Source organism: Aptenodytes patagonicus, chromosome 12 (genome assembly GCF_965638725.1).
Source record: "Aptenodytes patagonicus chromosome 12, bAptPat1.pri.cur, whole genome shotgun sequence".
Lineage (NCBI taxonomy): Eukaryota > Metazoa > Chordata > Aves > Sphenisciformes > Spheniscidae > Aptenodytes > Aptenodytes patagonicus.
The window spans coordinates 4,142,388-4,163,532 of NC_134960.1; the positions used below are offsets into that span (position 1 = coordinate 4,142,388).

At 42.4% G+C, this 21,145-nt stretch overlaps 1 protein-coding gene across 5 annotated transcripts in view; it reads right to left on the reverse strand.

Moving 5' to 3' along the window:
- Nucleotides 1–7,027: 7,027 nt before the first annotated feature.
- MACROH2A1 (macroH2A.1 histone) overlaps nucleotides 7,028–21,145 on the reverse strand; it is a 47,483-nt gene continuing 33,365 nt past the window's right edge. For 3 of the 5 annotated variants that reach the window (XM_076350297.1, XM_076350296.1, XM_076350302.1), the window contains 3 exons: nucleotides 15,716–15,805; nucleotides 12,339–12,513; nucleotides 7,028–7,766 (listed from right to left, as the gene is read on the reverse strand). In XM_076350297.1, coding sequence (XP_076206412.1) covers nucleotides 7,601–7,766; nucleotides 12,339–12,513; nucleotides 15,716–15,805 — 431 coding nt within the window. In that variant the 3' untranslated portion in view covers nucleotides 7,028–7,600. Of the gene's footprint in view, nucleotides 7,767–12,338; nucleotides 12,514–15,715; nucleotides 15,806–19,690; nucleotides 19,782–21,145 lie in introns of all 5 variants that reach the window. The other 2 variants (XM_076350301.1, XM_076350298.1) reach the window with 1 other exon arrangement.

A 21,145-nucleotide genomic window follows, 5' to 3' on the forward strand; every position in this document is an offset into this window, starting at 1 on the left:
TGGTGTGTTTATATTTCTGATGGAGCCTGAATAATCAGAAATAGTTTCACACCATTTTCTGCAGTTTCTGTCTTGCTCTTTTGTGCCAAGCCAGTCTTCTACCACATCACAGCAGCAAGCTAGTTACTTCAGCTTTAGTCATTTTATGAACCACCTGTTCTGTCCCCAGTTTGGCTCCCAGTTCACACCAGTGAGTCCCGTCAGGTCTGGAAACAGTCCCAGCTTCGAGGAAGTGCTGCAGGGAGGCAAGAGGCAAATCTGTGCCTGTAAGAGGGCTCAGGTTTGTGGTGCTCTTAAAGGTGAACATAAATTACACTTTATAATGAAAGCTCTGGTTTAAGAAGAGTTATTAGTGTATTAGGCTGGGCTTTATTAGCTCCGAGGTTTCGGAGCCATCTGGGAGGTGTGACGCTGGCTCCCTCTTCTGTGGGAAGCAGAAAAACTTTTCTGGTTTGGAGAACTTTGACGCCGGCGAAAGCAGGCGAAGCCCAGAAAATCTCCCCCGTCCCCTCCCACCTCGGAGACGTAAAACCACAATTAGTGCAGGCGTGATCAGATAACGCCCAGCTGTAAGGCAAGCGGCAGAGTTGCCTCCTCCCCCGGGGAGCAAGGGATGGCCGAGGCGTTCAGCCAGAGCTGGCAATAACTGTCTCTTGTTAAAAACTGGGGAATTGGCGAGCGCGATGGACCTAATGCTCTTCGTTTTATCAGTGAGTAAGGAAGTTACTGGGGAAGAGCGACGGAAAGTTACATCTTGCCCTCAAAGAAGACTGCAGTCAGTGCTGGCTCCCATTATACTCAGAAGAAAAATCTGTTTTACATATTCCCTATGGTTTTAGGATGAAAGCTGTAATGTATTTCACTCTTAGGGCCCTTTTTTCCTCTTGCCCCGCTGCCAAGATGACCCCGCAGCCTCCAGCAAGGCTCAGGCCGATCATCAGAGCTACTCGTCTCTCCTAACCTTCCTTGTACACTCGGCAATCGCTGAAGCATGCTCAAGCCTCGTGAAATGGGGGAGGAAAAAATGAGCTGATTGTTTCATGAAACATAGATGTTTGTAATATAGCATACTGATAGGTTCATTATGAATTACAATTTGCTGAATAAGAGAATTCACAAGGGAGGGGTAGTGCATGGAGAGAAAAGGAAGAAAAAAGGAGGGAGGTGATTTTTGTGCCTATAAAGGTGTCTCCTGGGCATAACCGGAGTTGAAGACCTACCATTTCCTTCTAGCTGTTTGGATTTGCTTGCAATTAAAGCCTAGTGGAGCTGTCAGGGGCTGTTGACAAATATATTATAACCAACTTAGGTTAAGCGAAAGTTACTTAAAATTAATCCATCCCTGCACAATGCTCCTGTTTCACTTCAGAAGAATGTGCCAGGAGGAATAAGTACAATCCTGACCACGTTCGGAGAACCTCCTCAAGGTGGAAATTTGCAAATAGGGCTACTGTAGTATGTAATGAGAAGCTGCAGGCCTTTCAATTATCCCACATAGTCTGTCTCTTTGCAACTTGACTGACAGCTAATTATGCTGGTGCCATTTTTTTGGCAGTGGAATTTAATCTCCCAGATGGAAAGCAAATCAATCTGCCCATTGCTGCAGCTGAGGCATACTTTGGCTCAACTTTAATTTATTCTCCTAAGCCTAAGAAAGGCTAGTCATTTCAAAGTACAAAAATATCAGATTTCTTCCGTTCACCAGGCTGGTGAAAAAGTGTGGAAGAGTTGGGATTTCGTAGGCTACGCTGTGAAACGTTGTCGCTCCTTCCTTTGTGTTAGGAAACAGCAGCATCATCTCCCCTTGATTCCTGTGCGTGGAATCTGACAAGGAAGAAGCATTTACGAGCGGGTTGCTAGTGATAATGGTTAAACATGAGTTGTGGAGGCATTAAGTAGAATTCTATGGAGGAATGAACTAAATCGCTGAGGAACTCGACACAAAAAGGAATCGGTGGCAATTTTCAAGCACTTTAGCCAGTGTGCAATAGCCCGGTTCCCGTTGGGTTTCACGCCAGGGATATAAATACCGTCCTTCTACTTACCTGCACTCTTCAGGCCTGTCAATTACGCTGCTGCCTCTGAGTCGCTGCTACAACTGTAGGTATTACTGTCCTCTGTAAAACCATCGTAGAGCAGAGTATGTGACTAGTTACCACAGGCTACAGACCTGATCTTCAAGTACCCGGGCACCTGCAGCTCCTGTCAATGTTATTTTTCAGGCTAGGAAACCCAATTTTAGCTAGGATCAAGGGGAAGGGAACTCACAAAAACTTGGTGTTAATGAATGCTGGAAAATCAGAGCCTTATTCTTCTGCAAACTTTTGCCTGTTTGGCTAACGCTGTTTCAGCCTGCGCGTGGTACCTACGTTTTGTCTGTGTTGTGTTATCTTCCCTTTTGGGGTACTTTGTCTGAATTCTTAATCTCTTAGATTATTGGATGGATGGATGGATGTTTTTGGAGATTTTTACAAATAGAAAGGTTCCCGACTCCCCTTTTGACTGAAAAAAGCATTTCTAAAAGTGCTTTGCTCACACCTAATGAGTCTGATTCCAGTCTTCCTCGCACTCGTACAAATACATAGCCATTTTAGTGACTCTTCCTTAGTATGTTCGGAGGCTGAAAGATTACAAGCTCTCCTATCTAGCTATTAATACCTAGCTTTTTATATTTTCATATTATGCTTATAATTATGTTGATGCTGCTCCTAATGAGCCCTTTAATGACATTTTATAATTATGATGAAATCTTGTACATGGAAGCATTTGTTCATGACAAATCTCTGGAGAACAGATGTTCTGCCGCTGCCCCATCAGCGCATTCATTACCACGCCGCACATCGTATTTCTGCAGTGTGATAGTTAAGAGGGAGCCTACGCGATGCCCTCTCAATTTGTAGCAGAGAAGAGAGATCATTCAACAGATGATCGGAGTGCTAATTAATCCAGTCTGTGGGAAGAATGATCAATACCCGGGGAAAAACAGTGAAGGAGCAACTGAATGCGGGCTCGGAAAGTAACATCGTGTGTGTCTTGTAGCTGACGTTTGAGGTTATAATGCCACTTAAAGATGCTAGCTGCAGGCATTTCTTTGAAAATGTACATGCAGCAAATGGAAATCCAACATAATCTGGAAATAACCAGCTAAATGAAGCATTACGAGGAAACCCACCATTCTCACCAGATGTCGGACCTCTCTTTGTAAAGTGCTGTAAAATATTGGCATGTCCTAATGGCCAGAAAATGGGACCTCTTCCAGTGTAACCTTGCCAGCAGGGCTTGCTTTACCCAGGGGATGAGTTTCAGAGCACGGTTGTAACAGTAAGGTGTAAAGATGGCCACCACCTTCAGGGCAGGGACGGGGGGCAGACGGTCTTAAACAGTTAGAACAATTATTTGTTCTTAATTATCCTAGAAGTTTAAAGACTGATGACAAAAAGTACAGTGGAAGACCTTAGACCTCTGAGCCAAACGTGAGGACTGCGGTGCCATCCTGCCCATTGCTTGCCTACTTGTCTGAAAGCGGGGGGCAATGGGGTCCCCAGGCTGCAAACAGGGATCGGAGCGGGGAAAGCCTTAACCCTATTTCTGTACCTCCCGTCGGGGTTTGTCCTCGCTCGGCCACCTTACTTTTACTGGTGCCCCAATCTCGGTTGCAGGGTGGTGTACCTCTGAATTTGCCGAAACGCTGCGTCCAAATTTCCCAAAAGTTGATAGCCAGAAAGGAGCTGAAGGAAAGGCAGCAGGATTTGTTACTGAATCTTAAATTAACTGTGAAGTATGGAGGGCTGATTTCCGTGGAATGTAACATGAGACTGGAAGTCTAACCTGTCCGTCAGTGCACTAATCATCCAGAAGACACATCCGCGTTATTGTTAGCAAATAATCTGCCCTTCCCAGATTGTTTTAGAAAAGTAAAGGTTATACAAATGTTGTTATTCATTGTTCCTATTTTTCAGGATTAAAAAAAAAATGGACTTCAGGAAACAAGGATTCAAAGAGGCAGGTGAGCTACAGCGTGGTTACGAACTCTTCCTTGCCAGGGGGGGAAATGACCCCAGTTTTTGCTTAGTTCCGCTCTGGGACACGGTAACACTTCTGTCCACAGCTAACTGCGGCTATAACCCAGCCTGGCAACCTGACCGTGAATGGGGAAGGAAGATTATACCAGCTCAACAAATCATACAGGCTGACAACTTAGAATGAGAAAAGCTTTGGGAGGATGATCGGCTGTAAAATCCGAGGGAACTTCTAAAGTTACACAATTTGATGCACCCTAAGGACAGTATTACAATGAATTTTCTCTTCTACTGTGGAAAAAGACAGTGGACTAAAAGCAGAATATTAGCGGAGAGCAGGATTTGAAACAGTGAATTGAAAATGCTACTGGCCACAAAATGCTTTTAACCTTTTAAAGTATTGAAACAGTTAAAGAGAGACTGTCTGTTTTAACCGTTGTTTTCAGATAAGACCCATAATGGACTCACCAATAGAAGAACAAGCTGTAAAGGCACTTTCACCGAGACTTTCCATACGTGGCCTTCCCAAAGTGTGACTAATTAATTTTTTTGCAAATGGAGCTTGCACATTCAGCTACAACAAGCAAAATGCTAGGGAGATTCCCAAAGCAGCGTTGTCCTGGCCGCAGCGCACATGTTAACAGGAATTTCTTCTCCTGTTTTTCCTGTTACGCCTGTAACCTGATACGTTACTTTTTAGGTTCTCGAATACATGCCATAATCTACTCGGGCTGCCCCACGTGGCCGAGTTCAAGCTTGTTCTGGGATCTCCGGCTGTCTTGGCAGAGCCCGCTGGATTTCAGGACCTCAGAGCAGCAGCTTTCTTCAGGCTGCGGGGAAACGTGGGCGAACACGGACTGAGAGGCAGGGCCATGTCAGGGACCGGCTCGCTCCTCCTCCGGGCAGACTCACCTCGCTGCAAGCGCGGCGGGGACCAGCTGTGCAGTGGTTTGAGGTCACCTGCGGAACAGGCTGGGTCAAAGCAACAGAATCGCGGTATTCTCTGAACACACTGAGGCTTTACCGGCTTTTGAATGAGAAAGAAGAGGATGCTCTGGCATTTGTACGGAAGGAGAATACAGTGGTGCCAGACCAGCTTCAACGCTGCAAATGATTTTACACAGGAGCAAAACATGGTCCACAGCGATGAGTTAGAAGGAGAAGAGAGACTTTCTGAAAGCTCTCGGGCTGTGGCCCTGCTCACCATGGGAAGCAGAGCACTTTTCCTTGTTCGAGGCAATGTAAAAAATCCTTGATAACTGTTTTTGGTCACGCTGGGACATGGTGCTGAGAGCTCAGAGTCTCATCAGGTGGGAGGTGTCCATCGCCCTTTTTTTCCTGTTTTGTTTTTTTTTTTTTTTTGCAAAAGGCCCTGAATCCGACCAAAGCAAATGGCACATCACAAGCAATCCCAATGAAATCAACGGAGCTATTTATGGAGCCAGCAGCTGAATAAGCAGATGAGATGTGAGGCCAGAAGAAGCAAGTCCATGTGATTTGAATTACAGCGCAGTTTGCTTTGGGATTTTCTAGTTGAAAGACAAAAGTTGGCCCTCCCGGAACGGTGGAACGGTGTAAAAGAGTTTTATTAAATGCCATTGGAGGCTGTACTTCTCTGAAAATACTGGTAGACAAGCCCTTTTTTTTTCCGTTGCTGACATTAAAATTTTGAGACTTTAAAAAAGTGAGACTTTACACAGTATAGTAAATTCTACAGTGCAGAGACCAAGAAGCTGTAATCTGTACACTCATTTTGATGTGCACATTCCTTCTGTGTTAAAAATCCCCTTCTGTGCTGAAAAAATTAGGGCCCTTCTCACACCAAGCGTTTCCTCAGGTACCTGCTCAGCTGTGCTTTTATCCTATTTTTTCAATCCTTTGAGTGACACCTAGTGAAATTTGTGGAAAGTGCAGTTTCAGTTTTCTTTTATGAGAATCAATGCAACTGCAGTGACACACACTTCTCAATTGAATGCCGAAGAACTGCACCTTACTTCATTTATTGCCACGTGAACGGCTGTCTTTGAAGAACGGTACCAGACGCATTCTGGCCAGTTAAAAATTTGAAGTTTGAGCCCATAGTATGGTCAAACACCTTACGCATTTGAGGCACAAAATTAACTTACCCTTTCCTCCTTTTAACTTTGTGCATGCGTTCAGATAACACTGTTATTTCACATTTTACCTTCTGTTGTTGCTGCTGTTGTTCCTCTACAGCAGTCCACTTGAAAGCTGCAGGTATCTGGACTTCTACACAAAAAAACCCAAACTCCTGCAGGAGCTTAAGCTACACTTTTTTATTATTTGGTATTCCTGAGCTCATGGAAAAGTCAGTCAGCTTTGGTCCGCTCATTGCTCTGGATCAATCCAGAGTGGATGTGAAGTACTCTTTCATCAGCAAATGAAGTTTTCAACAGAGATGGAAAACGTATGCCTACTATCTAGAAAGTAGGCTAAAGACTTCAAAGGAAGAGCTTCCTCTTCAGAGCGAGCATTCATATGCAATAGCTTTTGAACGCGTAACCTCTTCTTTCTCAAAGTACAAAAACAAGTGACTTCCGTAAAGGTTTATGTTGGTATGGATTTCAGCTGTGCAAATGATATGGCAACCAATACGAACCAGGCTCATAAATATTTGGAAAAAAATACAAAATGGCTTCAAACAGGCCAATATTAAATGACTGGAACTAGTTCAAAAAAATCCTAGGCCTTGCTTGATCTAAAAGGCTTCAACCTCCCAAACCAAACAGCCAATTAAGTCAGATCCTGAACAGGAAGATCTGAAGCACCAACTGCGAAGTCTGAATGCTCACTGGAAAAAGATCCGACTGCGAGCGTCGCTGGGTACGCACGCCTCCAGCCAGCACAGGCAAGAGGCCCAGCATCTCCAAACACGCTTCCAGGCCACTGGTTCAGATCTGGTGTTTTATCATCCCTCTCACAGCTAACTTTTCAGAATTTAGAAAATGAAGGCTTAAGGGAAAAATTAATTCAAGTACACCAACAGCAACAGTTCAAACATTTTACTAAATCAATTCACACAATTTCAAAATTGTAAATATAATTAAGGACAACAGGGTTTCTGTATTTTTTCTTCCAGATTTATCATTAAGACAATAAACAAACACAAATCAGGTTTATAGCATCTGTTCTTTTAAAAAATGAAAGGAACGCCACTCGATGTATTGATAAAGCACCACAACACAGTTACAAAATAGGGTCGGCCTGTTTCTTTCACAAGTAAAAGACTACATACTCCTAACGGCTTTCTGCTTCAATCCATACTTCATTAAAATAAAACTATAAAATCTCCTAGATTACACTAAGTTCAGACGATGCCTGGTATACAGTGCATTAACAGCAGTAATGCCAACTATCAGTGCCAACAGAAAACATTTTAGAAAGTAAAACCAAAACAAACCCCCCCCCCCCCCAAACAAAACGAAAACCCAACAAAAACCCCACCTTTATTCCCCTAGATGAGCAAAATTTAAAATAAGGGGTGCTCCGCTTCACAATGAGTTAAGGATTTGGGGAGGACGATGGGCAGAAGAGGGGGCTGGTACTGTAGCTTTCTAGGCTTAGTTGGCATCTAGTTTGGCCATTTCCTGCACGTATATCCCTATACTCTCACTGTCAAAGAGCACGAAGTACACCGTCTTGATTGAAGAGGACATTGTTGACACAAAATAGCTGGAGATGGCTTTCAGGATCAGCTGAGCAGCCGTTTGCTTTGGGAAGCCGTTTCTAGAAGGAGAGACAAAAAAAGAAAGGCAATCAAGACTTGCTGAACAAGCTTTTGACGGTACAACCTCGCAGGGAATGCTCCGTCTTTTCTCTACCGCAGCACGGTAAATAAAGCTACAAAGCCAGTGTTTACAGTCTGAATTAGAAGCTGCAAACTTGGTTGTTTAGGCAAGACTTAAAATGTTCAAACAGAAGAAAAGCATTCCCAAAATACGAATGCAGAGTGCACACACATTAATGGGTTGAACCTTGCAGTATCTGATGGGTCAATTATTCTCATTTAACAGACAAGTAAACCAACGGCCAGTCAGCCCGAAGTGTTCAGGAAAGCAGCATATACATTAGAAGTTGCAGAGTCAAACCCCTCCTGAAAGCAAACCGACCATTAAAGAAAAATAAAAAGGGATAGAGAACTTGATGTAGAAAACGAAGCATGAAAAGACACAAAGTACAAAACGGTTTTACCACTATTAACGGTTAATAATATAGCACAAAAATTTGAAAGTTACTTGTACAGCCTTGCTGCAGACTGACAAGGAAGAGAGAATGAGTTCCAGTAGTCTGGTAGTGGGAAGCAACACTGGCGTCACCCTTACCATTTCAAACGTGGTAGAAAAAGTGAAGCGGGCTGAGTGAAGGTGAGCAAGTCTGCGCTCCTGGGCCACAGTGGGCCTTGTCCAGACGGGGTCAGTCTAACTTCACCGGGCTTGGGAAGCCAAAGTAGCTGTGTCAGGGCTGAGGACAGACTTAAGGGACTTGGAGGCTTTTCTAAGCCAACCTCAGCGACACTTCCAACACTCCTTACATCCTTTTTAGTTACAGGCTGATTCAATGTAAGTACAGTCCTAAGAAAAACATCTTGAAAGGCATCTGCTTGGTATCAGCCGGAGAGATTTGAAAACCAGAGGCCTTTCTACTCCTCTAGTAATGCCTAAGGAAGAGGCTCCCGCCTCCTTCTTCTGGAGAAGCCACAGACAAAACAGAACAAACCTTGCTGCTTTCTCAGATGACAAAACTGTGCACGACTGAATTTCAAAGCTCAGTGCCTAATCTGGGAACCCTTCTTACAAGCTTTTTCATATTTTTATCTAGCAGCCCTTGTCTGAAAGTTTCATCTAATCTTAAAACAGGTCAAGCACAACTAGAACGGTCTGAACAAAGCCACGACCTGAACTGAGAGTTTTACAGGTCATGGCAAACTCCTGAAATCACACCTGGTAACTACTTCGCATGTGGCCTAAGCTTTGCTGCGGTATTACTCACGAAGTACTGCTACCCACCCAGACTGTGGTTTCGCCCTAGCCAAGGTCTGAGCGCTCCCCGGGCCGCAGTGAAGTGCGGTGATGGGCCATGATCACTCTGTTACAAGTAGGACCCAAACAGAATTCGAAAGAGCCCGTTGAACATCACCTGGTTGCCGGACACGCACTTACGGATACACAATGGTCAATACTCCCTGTTATAAAGCGTGTACTATTAACACTACTAGTAATTTACAGATTACACAGATGGCTGAGCTTCTCAGGAGTTTCCTCAGCAATTCGAAGAAGCTGGGCTAAATTCACCTCTGGCACTACCAGGTGCAACATCACTTAGCATTTGCTCACTGAAGCACCAAACTCCGACAGCAACACGCTGTTGTACTCTCCCTCTCATGACACGCTGCGAGACGCAAAACGAGAAAGGCAACCGCCTGTGTCATGGCCCGCTTACTGCACGTTACCTTCCCACAAAATACACTCCGAGAGCAATTCTGTGGTAGTGCTGCCTGTAATGTCGTATCATACATGCTGCCCGAAGATAATGCTTGTGATATTTCAGAAGTGATGACACGAAATAGCTCATGCTGTTTCTTTCTTTTCTGCAAATGCCCAATTTTTTCTCTTACTGAAGAAGAAAAAAAAAAGGAAAAAGCCTTGTGAAAAAAACCTTCTACTCTTCCAAAGTCAAATGAGCTGGTGAGGGAGAATCAGCTGTGTGACAAGTTAATCAACTGAGAGCATAGTTTTGACATCAGAGCTACTTCCTACTGTCACCTTACATACAGAAAAAGACACAGACTCAGCATGCCTCCACTTCTCATCACCTATTAGTTACTTATGAATGCTGCATCCTGGCATAGATTGAACAGATCTTTGAGGAATTTTGCTCCTGAGCAGGAATTGTCACGCAGGCCAGCATCAAAATCAGGGTATACACCGTTTCTGAATTGCTCACAGGGGACTCTGAAGTCATACAACTTCCCCTCCAGTCGTGTTCCAGCAAGGCGGTCACAACAGGGCAAATGAAAGAAGAGCAGCCTGGTCAAAGGCAGGCACGCACAAAGGGAAGCCGATTAAAAGAAATTGTTTGGGACCGCTCTCCCAAAAGAAAGGAAAGAGAGGAGAAAAATCAGAAGAAAGGTGCTGACCCAATGGCCATGTGTGGGCTGCAAGAAACAGAAGCCTCTCGCGTCGATCTACTGCTCCGAGTTAAATTCTTGTGACAAGGCGGTTTGAGACTTTAGCCAAGCTAGTGTCAATTCAGATCAAAGTCAGAGCCTCAGAATGAAATCCCTGCTCCGAGGATGATTTTATGTTCAATCCCTAACTTTCCTTTCCCTGTTCTCCTGCTGGCCCTACCAGACTGAACTCCAGGCTACCTCTGTACAGCACCCAACTTGTGCCTTCCACAAGTTGGCTGTAGCTGAGCATCTGGCCCACTGAACGCTACAAGTATGCTATTTTATTTCCCGCCGTGATTTATTTGAACTGCCCTCATGTAATCCCATTCCCCAACTATAAAAGAGAATGAAACTGTTTATGTGGGTTTATTGGGTGATGTCTGCTTGACAGATGTCTGTACTAGAATAGCTAGACACATGTGGTGTCTTTGGCATTTGTTGTCTTTAAAAGCTTTACTTTTTTTTTTTTTAATGCTTCTGACTTCATAAAAACAAGTAGAGTATTGTCAGAATATATTCTGTTCTCTCCAAAATTAATTTATGCTTTAATATCTCTAACTGAGAGAAAAAAGGGAAAATACACAACCTCATATATTTCTCAAGGCCTGTTGATTCCTCTCCATCTTTTAAAAGCACCGCTTCAACTGGCTTGAGTGAGAATGACGTGCGTATGCCAAGCTGAGAACTCAGCCACAGATCTTGCCTGTCAGTAACCAGATTTCGTAACAGAATGTGAACCTCATGATTATTCAGGGTTTCACCACCTTCCAACACCAATCGACTACTTCGCAACAAGGGTGGGGAATGGCTCTTTGCTGGGAGCTATCCAGAAGAGAAAGGGCTCTGTGGAAGATACTTTACAGAGCCTCGCTTTAGGCACCTACACAACCAATTCCATAGTCACTCTGCAGTCCACGGAGGAATACAGTTTCTCCTAAAAAGCAATTCACAGCTTCTCGTTGTGCTGACTAGCCTGTGAACCTGACAGCTAATTCAACAGGTTAGTAGGAACCCTCCGCTATATTTCTCTGTCGTTCCACAAAGTTTGCTCACGTTACCTCCTTAAAATGACACCCACGCAAATTAACCTTATTTGGAGCTTTGTCTGATGCAAGTCACTTAAATTTATTATCCTAGTGAAACTCCTATTTCTTCATTCACCCAAAAGCTCAAACAGCACTTCCTGCCCTAACCCACAGAATATGCAGGAATTAATCTAGTGTTGCAACGCGGCACAATGGGAAGAATATTCTTGCTGTGCATCAGCCAACTTCTTTCATGGCCAATTCAAAAGGGGCAGCTGTTCAGGGTTAAATACACAACTGTGTAATTCAGCCTAGATTTGGCCCTTGGTCTTCACACTGAGCCACCCTTACGGGCCAAGTATTCCAAGCCCCCCTCCCCACCCCAAACCCAAGAGCCTCAGATGAAAAGCGTACTCCGTATTTGGACTCTTTAAGAACGTGATCCAACTTTCAAAGGCACCGAGCATCCTGTAAAAAGCCAAAGGACCTTAACTTTAGACTTTGGCTTTCAAAAACCTTGGCAAAGGCTTTTAAGGCCTTTTTTTGTCTGAAAGAGTCCTGTGATGTAAACTGCATGAAATTCAGCTTACGATTTTGGGTGAAAGTTTGAAGTGACTCTGCAAATCCTGAGAATCAAGGCACTTCAGGTCTGCTGCTTAAACGAACGCTAAGCCCTGTCTGCTGGCCGTCCTAAGACATGTATTCCGTAAGCTTAATTATGCACTAAAACTAAGTGTAATAGATCCCTTTTCTTCATGTTCTCCTCCGCATCCCCATTTTATATGGACAAATTGATAGTCTGAAAAAAGTCTTTTAATATCTTCTTTAAAAGTTCGTTTTATGCTCTTTAACCTATTTGCATGCTTTAAGATTCTGCAGGGATCACTACTAGACCTGCCAAGTTGAACTGGAGAATACTGCAGGCTCCATGCACAGCTTGAACGAACCTAGAAGAAACATTTCATTCGGGGAACTGATCTAAACGAACAAGAATAAAGTCAGCATTGCAGCATTGGGTTTTGTGCCTGAGAAGGGACTGGAACATATGAGATGGCACTTGGAAAACGTGACCTATTTGGCATCGGGTTTGTGTAACAGCCTTACCTGCCACTGCCAATTGAAGGAAATGCAATTGATTTCAGCTTCTTTTCATCAGCCAGAGCCAAGCAGTTCTTCACCGTCTTTTCCAGCAGCTCCTCGCATTTGTCCGAGCCCCAACCTGGGCTATTACAGTGGATCACGAATTTTGCAGGCAATCCATGGCCAGCACTGACAACAGCTAGTAAGAACCGAAAGTGAAACATAATTGCTTTCCTCTCCTTAGGATTAAAAGAGTGCATATGTGATTAAAATAACAAACAATTGACAGACATTCCTTTAGCCCCTGTGAATGTTTTAGATTACAAATCACACAGCCTTAAAATATAACAACATGATTACAGAGACTTTGTATTTTCCATTTCCAGCTGCACTTTGCTGTGGCAATTTATAAATCATAGCTATAATCGAGCTTATTTTAGAGAGAGCAAGAATTCATGGCTGACATCAAAGGAAACACATTTATATTGGGGATTGTGCAAACTCGTGTAACTTGTAAGGAGAAAGGCAAGTAATCTGTTAGAATGTAAACCTGTTCAAGGGATGATCTTGCTTTGGTTCGGTTTATTGCAGAGCTACAGTAAGTATCGGGATGCTAGACAGTCACACAGTTATGACTTGTGTGACCTTCAGCTACTCCTGATAAATACACAGCTTGTTTAGCTAGCTTCTGCTCACACTGCAGCCCAAACTGGATCAGTTCAGAGCTATTAGTGCTCTGCAAACTGGTAAGGAAGGCTAGAAAAGAGGTGAATTCAGATTTTTGCTTCATTTCCAGCTTTGTTTCTGAGTAACTGTCAAGAAGGCCTTTTGTGTGATTTCAAGACTTTGGGCCTGGTCTTACTTGAGGTTTTTTTTGGGTATGGGTCATCCAAGACCACTTAAACAACGCTGGGTTTAGTTTCTCTCTTTCATCCGTCCTTGGCAGACAGTTGGAGAGGATGCGTTTATAGACTCACAAAGTTTGATTCGCGCTGTTTATATACCAACAGGCAAGGCCTTGTATGTACAAAGAAACGGAGAAGAATTTTTACCATGCTAAATGTGTATTATCATCACGATACTATCACGGACATGTGGGGACTAAGAGGATGCAGCACAGCCTGCCTACAAACTAGTGACAGCCAGGGATTCTCCAGACAAGAGGCCTTCTCTCAGCAGGAGAACACATTCTGGGTTCACCACTTCCCACCACAGAGCAACAACAGACTGTGCTCCGCCTGCCAGAAAACAGGATAAGAGGATCGCTGCCATTTCTGAACCCACAGGTCTGTGGTTGCAATTAAAAACTTGTAACTTTGGTTTGTTAGAAAAAAAAAAAGGAAAAAAAAAAAAGGGAAGAAAAGCACCCTGATCACCAGCTGAGGGAAGAAAAACAGCTAGTCGAAATCTCACAAGAGCCACTGAACCTTCATAAAGAGTCAGCGCCCTAACACGCACGCTTTGGGATATAATCATACGTGGCCACAAAAGGGTAGGTATAAAATGGCAGCTTATGTCTTCAAAAACAATAATAAAAATACCAGTAATTTAAAAAAAAAAAAAAAATTAGGTTTGTAAAGGTGCTTAGAGGCCAGAAATCCTCTACTCCATTCTGGAATGTTTATGAGGCATTTTGTTATTTAAGTATAGTAGAAATAACTCTTGGAGCACATTCGTCACATATGGATACTATCCTGTAGCTGCTGCAGGAAAGAGAAAATAGACTTTGCCATATGGCATTCTGACCGGAGGTTAATCAGAAGAGTACATTTTGAAGGACAATGGAAGCACAAGCATTTACGTTCTTATGGGTTTGCAGATTCTCGACATGTTGAATAGCCTCAGTGTTAGGCAATGCTAATTTATCATAATGTGCAACTAAAACGTTGGCAGATTCAGAATACATCACAAATCCAAGAAAAATCTATTAAAAGCAGCTGACAGATCTCTAGTCAGATGTGAAATGTGGGTAATATCTTCATCCCGAAAGAATAAAATAATGTATTGATACACATCACCAACTTCAATATTTCTCAGGGAGTGTTTTCTAGGGTAGTCATTAATTAACTCATTAGGATTCTGTTGAGGACAACTGTTAATTACCAAGAGCAGTTGTCCCTTACTTCAAATGCAAATACTCTGAAAGGGGAAGTTACGCTTTTGCTGTAGAAACAGAAAGAGAGAACCATGGACATGTTCTGCGCTAGTTACAATTATATTCCAGGTAAGGGTCCTGGTTATTGGTAGATTAAAGGGATACCCATATAATCGAGAAATCTGAAAACTGGATATCTGTATGATTGAGAAATTGATGTGTACCAATTCTTCTCTAGAGTCCTCCAACAAGTCCCTAACAGCCAGTTTCTGCCAGCGTAGCGTAGAGCTCCCCACGGGGTAAGACTGCCAAGCAGCCCTCAGATCTGAGGGATGCACCGATGGCTGAGGAAAAAAAAAATCTTTTCTCTCCAACTTGCAGCCTATTTGTGAGCAGTTTGGTCTGGGCTGATAAAGAATACTGTACAGAAGTAAGCCCAAAAAAAAAAAAAAGTGAGTAAATGATTCTACATATTTTTGCAGAACAAGAATTCCAAGAAGAACTTGTTAAAAATTTTAAAAAGGGAAGGAAAAAAGTATTAAGCACCAGAAGTAAACAGTTGTAATTTTTCCTGTCAGAGCTGAAGTCTTACATCTCCCCTTCAGCTTCAGTCAGAATTCGTTTACAAAACTGCACCCACCGTATTTATTTTTATAGCATAAACACAGATGGCAGAATCAGCCTTCTATATGAACAACATGTATCAGCAATTTCACAGATGGTGTAAAATTATATATCGTCATTACCAAACTTTATTACTCATATAGTAATTTTTCTCAGATATTACATAAATTTTGATAACTAGGCATCAAAAAGTCGTAAGCTTTTATAGTGATGATTTTGGCACTGATTAAACAAAGTACCCGAGCAGATGCTTAACTTTAAGCACGTGCTTAAGTTCAGTGAAAGTCAGCGGCACTTCAGCAAAGCAGATGTTTAACAGAGCGGGACTCAACTGTTCTGAAAAATAAGCTTCTAATTAATTGCTTTTCTGAACTGTGCCCTTAATAACCAACATTCGTTGTGTACGCGTGTACCTGTGAACAGACTGATTTTACTTGTAATATTACATCCCTGCACCGTTTCCCAGATGCTTTGGTAAAGGTTACTCAAGATGCAACGTGTGTATTTTAACTTTGGAGAATACAAATACCACGTAACCCGTAAAAGTTGTCTGCAGACAGCGTGGACCCCAGCGGTGTACCAGAACGAGCCTGGCTGGCTGACCGCGATGAAGACGGCCGCAGACAGCGAAGCCAGTGCCCGCCGTCTTTTGTCTGCAGGTTTCCGAAGCGCAGAGCCTCACCTCCGGCTATGTCCAACGGCCCGTTCTTTTTGCGAAGCTCAATGACAGCTTCCACAAACTCCTTGCCGCCTTTCTTTTCCAAAGTGCTCCCTGAACAGAGAATTGTTATTTTACTCCTCTGATCCCAGGTTTCCACAGCAGACATGTGACTCATCATTATTTTTTATTACATCATTCTAGAGTTTTCTGCCCAAACGTTTTTTGGGGACTGCAAAGTAAGATCTAAACCTTTTGGGACTTCAGAATTAGCTAGTCATTAAAAACAACAACAACAACAACAAAAAGAAAAAACCAAAAAAGACAACCCTAACAACCCAAAAACCTCACATCAGTATCCCTTGCTAACATTCTCAGACTCCGCTTTTAAAGTCAAAACATCTGACATGACATCCCTACCTCCTTCCTTATCACGAGCATCTGTCAGTGTGAAATGTTCCAGAAGAATGCGCTAGCTCAAGACTGGTTGAAGGGTCATAATTCCTTCCCCTAAGGTTCATTTCCCCTCTCTCTTACAAATTGTTTTAAAGAGCCATTTGCCACAATAAGAATTTGAAACTCACCTGATCTTGGTCCCTGACCCCAACAGGTGGCACCAGGAATGAAACAGTCTCGTGAGTGCAGCGGGCTGCTTTACTTGGTAACTGCCCAGCTTGTTGAGCCACCTTTAACCAAGAGGAAGAGCCTCAGAAATAAGGAGAATCTCTAAGGAACATATTCCTCCAATGAACTTCTCTAACTACAGCTAAGGAGCTGGACAAAGTCATTCTGGGAGGAGAAGAGCTGTGCAGTGTTTCAGGGCAACCAAAAGGTATGCTGTTTACAAAGGCAGTCCATCACTAAATGGTTTAGATCTTATTTTGCAGCTCTAGTTTTAAATATTAATATTAAAAAAAAACAGCCCAAGAAAGCATTTTCCTAACTACATAAGCATCCCACAGAATTTTGCACTGTGCACATTAATTATAAAGGTAGATAAGTAAAAAGCAGTGATATCATAAAGGCTCTGATTTGAGATATTACTTTGAAAACTGATTTCCAAAAATTCAGAACTAGGATCTCTAAAGATCTAGACATTTATTTGGTGAAACCCCTTCCTTTCACTGATGAAGAAAGAAAAAATGCATTTTCTGATGGAAGTGCACATACTGTATGCTCGAGGAAGCAGAGCCCCTCCTCCAAGATTCAGTTTACTAAATAGTAAGCTTACTCGAAGAACTAAGAGGACTGCAAGATGCTTTTGTTTTGACACCGTTGCTAAATTGCTTCCAAAACGAAGACTAAAAGTTGAAAACAATGCATTTGTTTGTTCATTCAAAAACTGACTCTGTGACCCTGCCTCTATTTTGCTATTGGCAGTTTACTGCTTTTGGGGTACAAAAGCCGAGGACAATTAAAAAAACGTATGCCTTCTCTTTTGCTTTTTTCATAACCAATTCACAGTGGGTGTTTGCCAAAAGCTGGATTGCAAGGTCAGACTGCGTAGGTCAGAGTGGAATTTGCTCTTTGTGCTCACTTAAGCTTTTTTTATATAAATACTTTGGTCTAAGTTTATGCAAACTCCTCACTAAGAGGTTTCTGAAACTCAGTTACCTATCCCTGTGCAACTGCGTGGAAGGCACCATCTTACAAATCTCTTAGAAAAGACGGTACTGGCTTTCTCTGCAGCAGCGAGGTGCCTCAGGAGAGCGTGCTAGGAAAGGAGACCCGCCCCAGAACCGAGGGGCCTGGAAACGTGGCGCCCTTCAAAGGCGGCGCCAGGCCAGCCGGCAGGACACACAGCGCCCTTTGCTGAGCCAGTCTAGCAGACCTGGCTGACACCAGGGTCTTACAGAACCTCTCTGACAGAGAAGGGATGGGGAGGGAAAGAAAGTCTGCCATTCTAGTTATATTCTTGTTGTATGTACTTCCGTATCGTTCCTATTTATATTTGTATATACTCCGGTTGTGTTCCCCTTGAGTCCATGAACTCGGATCAGTCCTAAAACCCATGACATTCGTAATCCTTAATTTCTCTTGTTTCAAGGGGAAACATAATTAAGCCTTGTGCAGAACCTAGGAACAGAAAAGATCTATTAAGTAGGTCATTTCTTTGCCATTGCAAAGCTGTTGTACATTTAATGGAATTTAGCCTAGTTTGGTTTAATTCAATCCAGAAGGATCAGCTTTTTCCCTTCTTCTGGGAATTAATTTGTAATTAAAAGCAATGAACAACCCCGTCAGTTTATTTCACTGAGCTCTCTTCTTGCAGATCTGGTACAAAGAAGAGCAGAAGTAGTATTTGGTATGGATCAGTGAGGTTTTCTGCATTTACTCCTCAATTACTTTCTTCTTCTGGTTAATAGTGAGGGTTTCTATTGAAATTATATTTCAGAACTATGTTGTAAATCAACTTCATCTGGGAAAGGACATCCTGTATTTAACCATTTTCCACTACATTAGCAAGTTTCTTGATGGAAGTCTTGCTTCACAGCTTCAAGGTTAGTAGCTTATTTGCTCACAGGCATAAATATGTGTCACTCCCATGAGAATAAGATCATTATCTCATGCTTTCCCAGCAGGCATTGGTATCAGTGTTGAAAACAGCGTTAGCAGAAATTTAGGCTCTAAAATTCTCAGGATAAGCCCCCAGTACATTTAAATTGTTAGGGAAAAAAACAACAAAAAATTTAAAAAAAAAAAAAATTTAGATGGGTAAAAGTTAATCATTGGAAGCTAAGCATTTGTGCACTTCTATTCTTTCTTACAGCAGTCAGAGGCAACAGGAACCTACACTAAGGAATGAGCAGTGCAGCTTCGAGAGACAATTTTCTTTGTAGGGTAGCAAAGCATTTCTTTGTCAAAGGATAGGAGACAAGCACATTAGCTAAGTGAGTCTGACAGACTTTAGCAGCGTATTCTTCAGCTACAGGGTATTCTGACACTTTTATTTTAATGTCTCTGCATAATGTTTAGCCAGCCAAGTCACAGCTGTTCCTGCTCCGACAGGCTATACAGAGCTACGTTCGCCTCCGTGTTACTCGGAAAGTAGCCCCTTCAGAAAAAGCGGGTGGTGGAGGGCACGCCAGCTCTGCAGCAGGACGCATGTCCCTCCAAGCCAGCACTGAAACAGGGCCTCGGGCGTGGAGGGAGACCGTTCGCATAGCGATGACACGGTTAAGATGAGAGGCTGGGATCACGTGACTTTGTTTTTAAGCGTGGTGGGTCATCACCCTCACCAGCAACTTCGGCATTCAGCCCAAATTCTGATTTGCCTTCTCAAATTACCAAGGCAGTGCAGTTTAAAGTACCGCTACCCTTTTACAAAATCCTTCAAAATACTGTACGCAGAGAGGGGTATTACTGAGATAATTCGTGTCCCCTGAGTAACCCTTAAGACGTCTGTCATGTTTTCTATCATGCCTTCTCTCATCGGTGTAGCTTAGATGACCGACTGCCTGAAAAATGTATGTAACGTCACTAGCCGTGTGCTTGTGGGCCTGAGGACCGTTGAGCAGGGCTACAAAGGTAATCAGTCCGTAAGGTAAAACATGAAAAAACTAACCGATCTGAAGAGTTCAGAAAATACAGATGGGCTAGATCCAGCATGTCAGATGTGAACACCTGAAACTTGGCATGGAGAGGGCGTACTGGAACTGGTTAGAAATCTAAAGATCAAGACTCGAACCATATTCAAAACAGGCATTTAACATGTCAAACAAACAATGCGGTAGTTCTTTTGCTTTGGTCACATGCCTGCATTGAACTTACTGTTCCTGCACCTCAAATTTTGGCGGTGCATTCCATTGTTACTTCTCAAAGTCTGATTTGGTGATAAAAATCAGAAATGCCTACTGAGTTCGCAATTATTCATTTATTATCAGTCAGGACTGCTGGAAGTGAGAAATGAATGCAAATCTGCATAGCTACAACAAGCTTGTGGCTGCTGATTGACCATGCACACACATACAAACTCCGCAGCACTGAACTTTCCATTACCTACTTCACCACCGGTGTAGAAGTCAGAGTTTGTCGGGTGAACGACAGCATCACTGTCGATCGTGGCAATGTCAGCCTGTACAACTTGCAACTACAACAGGTAAACAGATGTATATCAACCACGTTGGACAGAGACCCAGCACAGGCTCTACATTTACACATGTACCAACGTCCATATTTTCCTACCTTTACATCTCCAAACCTTGCGCCAAAGGAGTATGCTGAGTTGTGTGTGCAGGTGTGTGTAGAGAAAGGGGTGTAGGGAACAGGAGGAGGAATATTGAGTATGACATGATCAAATAAATGTTAAAATGACAAGTCAGAGCAATCACATGAGATAACTTCCAAAGTTTTAAAATCAGCTAATACCCCATTTCACTTTGCAGAAACCTAGAACAACCAGTTCCCCACAGAGCATGACACTAAAATATGGAATCTGTTTAAAAAAAAGAAATTCAGGATCATCAAGCCAAACAAAATAACTAGTTTCTCCATTTTGTCAGCATCAATAAGCTGACAGGCACTAATCTTCATTTTGTTCCTAAAAATGACAGTCTCCTTCATATGGAGGAAACCATGTATTTGCAGACAGGGTTGTACTGAATTTGCTTTAAAAAATACAAATCATCGATCTTATATTTTAAAGGTAAGGCATATTTTCTAATTGTGCGTTGGAATGGCTGAGACGCTTGTAAAAATACACCTATTTCTGAGAAAGGCGGATTTAAAAATTAGCCTTCTTAAATCTTTTTCTTGTTAAATTACTTGTGTACATTCCCATGGGAAATGCAGTAGTAGAAGAATTACGGGTTGTATTCCATTAAGGAAGTTTAAAAAAAAGACAGCAGCAGCTGTAATCAAATAAGAAGGGAATGCAGTACCTAATGCATGAAAGTTAATTTTTCTTTTACTTTTGCTGATGAACAGACTTCTGTTGAAGAAGGATTTTTTTTTAAATCTTTTTTTCAATCTGGAGCAAGATAGAAGCTTTGAAAGCGATACACCATCTACGATAGCATCTACAAGTTCATTGTTGGTATAATACCAGTATTTGTTTTCAGCTGAATGTGGAAGTGACAGGGAGTAATTGAAGCATAGTGGAAACAAATTATTTGACTGAATTAAACATGAAATCAAGGCAGGAAAGATTGAGGGACAGTTAATTATTTAATCATTCCTCTTTAAAAATTTTTTGCCTACTCTGAGTATCAGAAAAAAACCCGAGATTGCAGTTAGAATGGAGAAACTGCTTATTTTGAAAACAACCTGACAAAAAAGTATTTTAGTCCTCAAAGTATCCAAATAAGAAACCCCCCAAAATAGCTAACAGTCACATATGATCATTATGGAAAAGAATTTAAATGACTTGTTTTAACTGAAATCAACTTGAAGACTAGCAATAGCTGCAAGTATTCAGATTTGGTGGAAAAGTATTTTGAATGTAGTTCTTCAACA